General features: G+C 40.5%; 1 protein-coding gene across 2 annotated transcripts in view; it reads right to left on the bottom strand.

Moving 5' to 3' along the window:
- Positions 1–1,264: 1,264 nt before the first annotated feature.
- The window catches only part of RNASET2 (ribonuclease T2), an 88,307-nt gene continuing 80,520 nt past the window's right edge, over positions 1,265–9,051 (bottom strand). For both annotated transcript variants that reach the window (XM_026649554.2, XM_026649553.2), the window contains exons 8-10: positions 5,272–5,317; positions 4,983–5,057; positions 1,265–2,553 (exon numbers count right to left, since the gene is read on the bottom strand). In XM_026649554.2, the coding sequence (XP_026505339.1) occupies positions 2,365–2,553; positions 4,983–5,057; positions 5,272–5,317 (310 nt within the window). In that variant the 3' untranslated portion in view covers positions 1,265–2,364. The remainder of the gene's footprint in view (positions 2,554–4,982; positions 5,058–5,271; positions 5,318–9,051) is intronic.

The following is a 9,051-nucleotide window of genomic DNA, read 5'->3' as shown; positions in this document are numbered from 1 at the left end:
ATTATTTCTGATCTTTGAGCCAATCTGTGCTCTTTCATATACATGCAAAATTCCCACAGAACTCAGCTGGAGTCCCCACCTACAAAATGAAGAATAGAATTTGTCTCTTAATGTTTATTAGTAAAATTCAATAGTGTATTCAGCCACCCCACACAGGAATCACTGAAACGTCCCAAACCATATAATACCAGCATCCTTTGAAGTCAGTTTCCTTTACAATATTAAAGTGTTACAAAATAATGTGATTTATTCTTTATTGATGCAACAATGCAAAAAGTCCTGGCCCTTTAAAAAATTCCTCATATGGGATATATGGATCACTTGATGATTACCTGTTCTGTTCATTCCTCTGAAGCACCTGGCATTGGCCACTGTTGGAAGACAGTATCTGGGCTAGATGGACTTTGGTCTGACCCAGTATGGCTGTTCTTATGTTCCTGACCTGTCAAGTCAGTTCTATTGAACATCACTTTTTAAAAAAAAAAAACAATAACATAAAATTTGAGGAGGAAAGGGGTGAATCCCTTCCTGTAGGACAAGAGAAATTTTAATGGCTCAAGTCTATACATTAACACTTCACATTAGTAAGTTCCCTCTTTCATAATGAAAAGAAAATACAGAATCCAGGAAGCTCTCGCTAGCAGGAAAAGGAATTAAACAGATCATGGAATGTACTTATCTGCATGGTTTATTAATATTTGCTTTATTTGAATAAGTTCTATGGTATTCTGAAGTAATTTCCCAATTACCATAGCATTTTGAATGTTACTGTAGTGGGCTTTTTAAAATATGGGATGGCACAAAGGAGTGAGACAGAGGAAAACCAAATAAACCACTTATATTTACTCAACCTGATTCTAAGAGGAAATGTTAATTTTACTTACTAATATAGTACTTCATGTTTCTACACTAATTTCCCCCTAACAGTCAGAACATACTGTACTGCATTCTGCTGAATTACATCTGAAGAGGTGCAACTCCACCTGTATAATTTCCCAGACCACACCGTCTTTCAAAAGCAACTTAAAAAATTTGCATCAAAATACTTCTCTGTGTTAGATACAACACATACTTGGCCTCAAATGAAAAAAACCTTAACCTTATTCAATGTTATATAACTAAAATTTGATAGCTATGCATGTTGCCAACTCTTGCATTTTTTTTTATTGCAAATCTCACAATATTTGGTGTTTTTTCTTGACGTCTTAGCTCCTGAAGTCATGTGATTACATGATAATCTCAGTTTTCATTAAAAGAAAAAAAATTCTAGCCATTGTGGAGAAAAGCTTGGACTTATGAACCTTAATAACTCAAGCTAGAAGAGAGCATATAAACAGAATCCAATTTTTTAATCTTGATGTTTTAAGGGCCTGTCTCACTCAGGTTTTCAAACATTTGGGCTTGGTGTTATCAGATATGTCAGAAGAATATGGAGTCATTCAGGCTAGCAGTTTCAGAACTAGTTACTGATTATGGGTGCCTCCAGTTTTGGCTGCCCAGTCAGACATCTTGTGTGTAATTTTCAGACTAGCCGAGCACTCACAACTCAGACCAATGGGAAATACAGATGTTCAGAACCTGGAGGGGTGGGAAATCTTGGCATCTTGAAAAGGGCAGCCAAAAACTGGGGCACCAAAAACATCAGTGGTCACTGGCCACATTTGGAAGTTTGCATCTTAGCTTTTCATTCACCAAACAAGACAACACAAAGATAACAAGCCCAGTCCTGTGAGATAACAGTCACACAAAATGCTCAATTACTTCAATGGGTCTAAAAGGGGCTTAACACCACATAGGACAGGGCCTCTATTCAGCACTCCCCGGCAAAATTCTTATTGAAGCCAATCAGTGTTTTGCTTGAATAAGGAGCTCTGAACAAGCCCCTTAGTTATCATGTCTGAATAAGTTTTTCTCCCAAGAAACTGAGAAATAAGTATCTTTTTATAGTGGTCTGAGGGATTAATTCATGCTCTGTTCACAATTCCAAAAAAACAAACAAATAATCAAAAAAGAGTGCCCAGATAAAGAATTGGACTTTAATGCAATTCTGAATGTTGAAAAGTCATTTCTCTTTTAAACAGTGTTTCCTATTGTAAAAAACACAATCAGATTCCGAGCTTAGTTAAACTAGTGCAATTACTGTAGATTTCCAGCTATGTATCTGACATTAGAATCTGGCCCATTGCCTCTTTAATACAAAAGAATCACCTTATACTTATAGCACTTCAAACATTAATCCCCACAACATTCCTGTGAGGTAGGCGAGCATAGTATCACTTACTCAAAACAGCTTTTTCCATTGCTTTGCAAAGTATCTCGTTTAAAAAAGGTATCTGTTACCAAGTATTTCAAGTTCTGGAGGCTTCAGTTGTAAAACTGAACCTGTGCAGGGTAATACGTCAGGGTGTCATTACAGACAGACAACTCCTCAGGTCCAAAATTCCAGTTGTTTGGCATTACATAGGAGTCAGCCTCTGAGTTTGTACAGTTTCTCAGCTCCAACTCTTTGGTGAAACAGAATTCAATTTGACCAATTGTTTGCACTTCTTCACCCTGGAAACAGTAAAAATGAGATACTCAGCTTTTAAAGGCACTTACAGAGGCTTCTTGTTGTAGAGGAGACAATAAGCTAATCCTCTAGATACAGATTGCTTGTTCTTATGGTATATTGAAGATATGCCACTGTAAAGGTACAGGTGGATGATGTTTCTAGAAGTATGTACTGCATACAGTTCATAGTACAGACACCTTGTTCCCCTTATGCAATTCACAAAGGTGCAGGTAAATGAATCCATTTGGATACCTAGGATATTGGCTATCATTTTGTAAGATTCTTAGTAGAGGGAAGGTCTAATTTACACTGATAAAGAGACTTCTCATCACTGTAGTATTTGGTCATCCTACAAAACGAAGGAATATATTGGATTTTTTTTGTAATGAAGTAAATGCATACACAGCTGGTGTATGTCATAAATTAAGGATCCAATCTGGCAAACACTCCTGATCCTAGTACTTACTACCAGAAGAAGCCCCACTGACTTCAGTTGGGTAACTTACAGTGACAAGTATTATTGGGTAGTAAGTGTTTGCAGGATTGGGTCCCAATGTTGTTGTAACTATTACTACTGTCTTAATCATACGCCTTCAACCCTGTCATTGCCAGCAATCCCAAACTCTCACAGCAATGCCCTCTCGCATATACAATAAGAAACTGTTATAACTCAGACCCAAGGTAATTCTGGAATGGAGTTAGAAGCCTGAGGAGACTCTTGTAAAATCTTTTTCTTAATTAACCCACTACTTAAATATTGTGCAGGAGCAATTTCACAGCTTGTTTACATGCTCTATAAAGATGTATTTCCCTTTATCATTTTTTATTTCATCTAGCAGCCGCTTGTTGTTCTGTAATTAGACCATAAGCTATTTGAGGCAGGGAGCATATTTCCACATACGTTTGCACAGCACCTAGTACAATGGGGCACCAATCATGACTGGGGCCTTTGGACACTGTTGAATTACAAATATAAGAGTGATGCAGCATCTGAGCAGTCTTCATGACAGCAATCACTGTTTGCAACACTATCATTGCCTCCTGTATTACTCCTTTCCCAGAATACAAATAACCAGTCTTTAACCTGTTCCCACGTATACAGCCTCCCTTGATTAAAAGCACTGGAGCAACTTCCTGTTCCCATTGAAATTGATGGCAAAACACCAATTTTAATTTGTTGTTTAAAAAACCCTTAAAAGGGAGGCAACTGGTTTTGATAGTTGGTGAGTCTTGCCCACATGCTCAGGGTCTAACTGATGCCATATTTGGGATCAGGAAGGAATGTTCCCCCGGGTCAGATTGGCAGAGACCCTGGGTTTTTTTTTTTTTTTTTTTTGCCTTCCTCTGCAGCATGAGGCAAGGGTCACTTGCAGGTTTAAATTAGTGTAAATGGTGGGTTCTTTGTAACTTGAAGTCTTTAAAGCATGATTTGAGGACTTCAGTAACTCAGCCATAGGTTATGGGTCTATTACAGAAGTGGGTGGGTGAGGTTCTGTGGCCTGCAATGTGCAGGAGGTCACACTAGATGATCATGATGGTCCCTTCTGACCTTAGAGGCTATGATTTAGTGGGTTTTAATGTGAGAAAGGAGAGGCTGAGCACAAAGACTCAGAATATTGCTAAAGCGAATTAACTTGACAACACAAAAGATATTCAACTCTAAAAGCAATTTTAACTTAGAATGGTTTTCATGAAATAGCTTTCTGCATGTGTGGGCTAACTCCACCAAATGCTTTCCAGCAAAACAGCTTTATTAAACTGTGATAAAGGGAGTCTAGTGATTGTTAGAGCTGTTCTGTGACCTTTTTAGGAAAGGTCACATCACAAAGTGATAGTTAAAAGGGAGGAGGAAATCACAGCTATATAGCTAACTAAACTCAATGTCATGTGCATTGTTTTGTAGCTTAAATATATTGTTTATTTTACTTTGGTACAGATAGGTAGAATTATATTTGTGCCATAATGTACTGATTGTGCACACTAAATTCACTACTGCACGCTAATTTACAGATCAGTTGCTGGCATGGAAAGGGAAAATGGAATCAGATTTTTAGGCAGCATTGGCTGGAGAAGGCAGACCATTTAACTCTGTCTTTCCGAATCATAGGAAAAGCCATAAAACTTTGTTTAAACTTCTCCAAACAGGAATTCTTTGGGGACACCGGGTAAGCTTCTGAATTTGCCTGATCCACATGTGCTATCAGGCAAAGTCTTTTTATTTTTAGTAGGACAGAGCTAAAATTTGGCTTAAGATGAGTCAGTTGAGTACTGGATGCTTTGAAGTAAATATATTTCAGGGGATATTTGGAATGTCCCAACATAGAAGCAAAAGAGAGAGGAAAATCATCAGAAGTTAATAAATTTAGTTTCATCAAGGTAAACTTTTGTTTACTACTTCAATCAATAAGGGAAAAATAAAAGAAAGTTTTACCTCTTCTGGAGGAAGGCACTGAACCTTTGGTGTTACTCCATAAACACTTGTAAGGGCTTCTTTTATGGCTGTCATCTGAAGATTTAAAAGCCAGAGAGAATTGAAAGGCATATAGCATCACTTCAACAAATTCCATATTTGTATAGTAACAAAAAGCCTTTTGCATGAAAAACAACTGTAAACAGCTATACAATTAGAAGAGATTGCTTATCTGCAGCAGGTTTGAAGCTATCCACTCCTTCTAGCAGCGGTACATTAAAATGACTTTATAAGTATGACAGCTTCTTACCTGGTAATAGGTACTGCTTGGCTTTATCCCAACTTTCAGGAGACAACTGAAATGAATACAAAATGCCTTTTGTGGAGTAATACATCTTACATTTCATGGGAGTCACTGCATGTAGATATACTACAGCTAATCAATGGGTAAATGGAAAATCCTAGTGAGGGAGCTAGATAGACAGATTAAAGCAAGGAGAATGGGAGAAGCTCAACTTCCCCTCCTTTCCCAAGCTTGGTAACTAGCATTCCCCTTACCCCTTGGCTGGTGCAGTGAGAACTCCCTCCTCTCCTGCTTGAATTGACTTTAACCATTAGAGCCAGATCCTCAGTTGCAGCTGGGAGGGGGCCCACGGCATTCTCTGCACTCCCCAAATCCATGAGCTATGGTGTGCCAGTCACCTGATACAGGTTAGAGCAGCAGGTCACATCTCTTTTCCCTCAGCTGACCAGAGGGAGCAAGGAGTAGGAGTTGTTATGGTCACTGTGTGCTACTGGAAATCCCTGTACATGGGGAGATTTGCCAAGTTTAAGGTCACTTTGTACCAGTGGAAGAGCACAAAGCGGCTGGAGTGTGGCTTGCGATTCAGGACCATTGTCAGCTGAGAATAATCAAGTTTTCCAGTTTATTTAATATTAAAAGCATATTTTTAAATTATAAATCATTCAATAAAGCTAAGTAGGATAGGTGGATCCCTGTTTTAGACATCTGAGTCCATGTTTTAGGGACCCAAGTCCCTCTTTTGCCTCCACTGAGATCCTCAATACTCCCACTGAACCCTGTAGGCACCCACGCTCACTCAGCACCTAAGTTTTTCATAGTAAAAGTTCTGTAGGTACCTATGTTCCTGTCTCTGTGCATGTTCACTGCTGCCTTCCTCTAGGTGTTCTGACACCTGTCTCCTGCCTAAGTCCCAGAGTGATCCATGAATCAGGGGAAGATAGTCCTTAGCCCACCTAAGTAGAGGCAGTGCCCAATCCAGTAGGTGTGCTTGAAAGGTCCCATTCAAAATTCTGCCAGAGGAGGACGAGGTGGTGGTGCTGCCGCCCACCTTACAACTTTTAGCCCAGTGACTAAAGCACTTGCCTGAGAGGTGGGAGACCCCACGTTCAATTCCCTCCTTTCTGTGAAAGGGGGAGGAAGGATTCAAAACAGAGGTCTCCCACCTCTCAGGAGAGTGCTCAAACCACTGAGCCAGGGGTATTCAGATATGGGGTTCTTTCAAGCTCTCCTGATGAAGCTGTTCCACTGTGGATAGATAATGAAATAATGGTTGGAGCAGGTGGACTGGACCCAGGGTCTCCCAGCTCCCAGGTGGGTACCCTACCCAACAGATTACAGACTCATTCTCTCTCCTCCAGTGACTGTTCCACTGTGTATAAATACTTAAAATGTCATTGGACCAGAGAAAGTGAGAGAATGATGCTGTAGTCCAGTGGTAAGGGCACCCATTTGGGAGGTGGGAGACCCCAGGGACCAATACCCCAGCTCTAACCTCTCATTTATCCACAGTTTCAACAGGAGAGACTAAGGGAATCCCACATCTGCATATCCCTGTCATGGTTCAAGGCAATTTCACCTGTATTTCTCCCTTGTACTCCAGCAAGGGCACTCACTCTCAGGCTTCCAGCTCCCTTGCCATCACCCCTCTTGCCTTCTGATCAGAGTATTTCCAGGCAGCGCAGTGCCCTGCCTACACTGTGAATTCCCCAGCAAGGCAGACTGCCTAAGCAGGCCTGCTTTGTTTTCTTCCTCAGAGGTTATAAACAGCATAATTGCCTATAGGTATAAGTTACCACATACCCCTTTCTAAGCAAGCACATTTATTCTTAAGGTGAAAGCATTACAGAGAAAATATTACAAACAATAAAAGAACCTACACATGCTAATAAGCTTATCAGAGATTCCCTCCCTGCGCTCCCCCACCCCAATCTCCAAAAAGGGCTCTGGTCCATGTCAGTCCTTCGAAACCTTTCCTAAGGATGGGGGCCCCCCTTTGGACCAGACGTCCTGTCTTTGCTGGATTAGAATGAAGGCTCTGAGTCAGTTTAAACTCAGGGTATTTAACCAAAAGTCCTTTCTTTGTCCGCTGGCCTCTGGAGAATGCTGCTTGAACTAGCATAAGTGAGCCTCTTTAGGAGGTGGTGCCTCTCTGGAGGTGTTACAACCTGAGTGAATTTGCCTAATCACCCCCACTGTTCTTAGCTCCTGGAGGGGCTGTGGTTACCCTCCCCCATGGAACTACATACAGTCCCTGGCCCACAGTGATACACATTTAGTACAGTAAGATCTCCCAAAGATACTGCAGGAAACTGCAATATTTGTCACAACCCCACAGGTCAGTGGTTAAAGACTTCTCCTAAGAGATGGGAGACCCCTCTTAAAATCCCTTCTCCCCCTCTAGCAGAGAAGGGGAAATTGAATCTGGGTCTCCACATCCCATGTAAATGCTCTAACCAGTGGACTAAAAGTTATAAGGTGGGTAGCATCCACTCCTCCTTAGGGCATTTTGTGTGAAAAGAGGCAGGCACCCAACTCATTTCTGCTTAAGCCATCTAACTCTAGGAAGCAGGTGTCCTTAGGCACCTCTCTGCAGCCTGGACTTAGGTGCCTATCTCCAAGAAAGCTTAATACATCCCCCTCAGATTACCTTAGGCAGCTCCCCATCTATCATGCTGGCTTTTGTGGATTGCATTCTTAGGCACCTATCTCTCCCCATTCATTGTATAGGGACCCTAGGTGCCTAACTCAGCGTTGTTCCTGTTTTTTCTGGGTGCCTAAAAGTTAGGTGCCATGGACTCAGCATTGCGATGCCTAGTCCCTTCATGGATTGCACCCTCCAGAACCTGAAGTTGGTGTACCTCATTCCTCTAGGCCTGATCCTATGAGGAGCTCAACAATTCAATTGCTAAGGAAATCAATGGGCCATATCCCAACAATAGGAGTTCAAGAGGAATTGTAAGTGTTCAGCAGTTCTCAGGGTTTAGTCAAATGAAAGCTGATGGAGCTCAGCACCTGGCAAGATCAGGTCCCGTACACACCAGTTTTAATCAAATTGACTGAAGGCATCTTCCCAATAAGTGACTGTCTAACTCAGTCATTTGAGATTTTTGCAGGTTGGTAACTAGGAAGATACCATGTTATTCTTACAACAGCCTGGAGTTGTTACCTCAAAGAAAATAATTAAAAAACAAACAAACGTGTACCTTTATATAGAGGTTGAAAGAAGAGTAATTAAAAAAAGAAATCTTTTAGCAATTCTAACTGTACATTTTCCTGTTGAAATTTGCAAATCAGTGCAATAAGAATGTTTAATTCAATATTCACTGGAAGAATAATGAAGAATGTTAATGCTCTTTTTTTTAAGCGATAAGAAAAAACCCACTAGCTGTTAACTTCAAAATTTTTCAGTCTCCGTTCTTTGTTTCACAGCGCAACATTCACTCAAAGTAAAGAGCTCTACTGTCGGTCACCATTCCATCTGCAACTCATTCCTTAGTCACATTGTAAAAGCTACCCAGGACAATAGAACACAGGCAATTTACTAATCAGACATATTTAAACTGCTTTTATTATTACATTTGAAATGCTCAGGATTTAGGTCTAGAAAAATCTATGACTGGATATTAGAAGGCAGCTACACAGACTGGAGGGGATGAAAATCGCTATTTCATATTGTTCTGTGTATGTAAAGGGAGTAAAAAAGACTTTGGTAAGGAGCTGTTTGAATTAAGACAGCAACAACAACAAAACTAATTTTAAAAAAAAGCTAATTTAGGTTAAGTACTG

The sequence above is a fragment of the Terrapene carolina genome, unplaced genomic scaffold (genome assembly GCF_002925995.2).
Source record: "Terrapene carolina triunguis isolate 2854851 unplaced genomic scaffold, T_m_triunguis-2.0 Scaffold85, whole genome shotgun sequence".
Classification (NCBI taxonomy): domain Eukaryota; kingdom Metazoa; phylum Chordata; order Testudines; family Emydidae; genus Terrapene; species Terrapene triunguis.
This window is presented reverse-complemented; position numbering and strand designations above follow the sequence as displayed.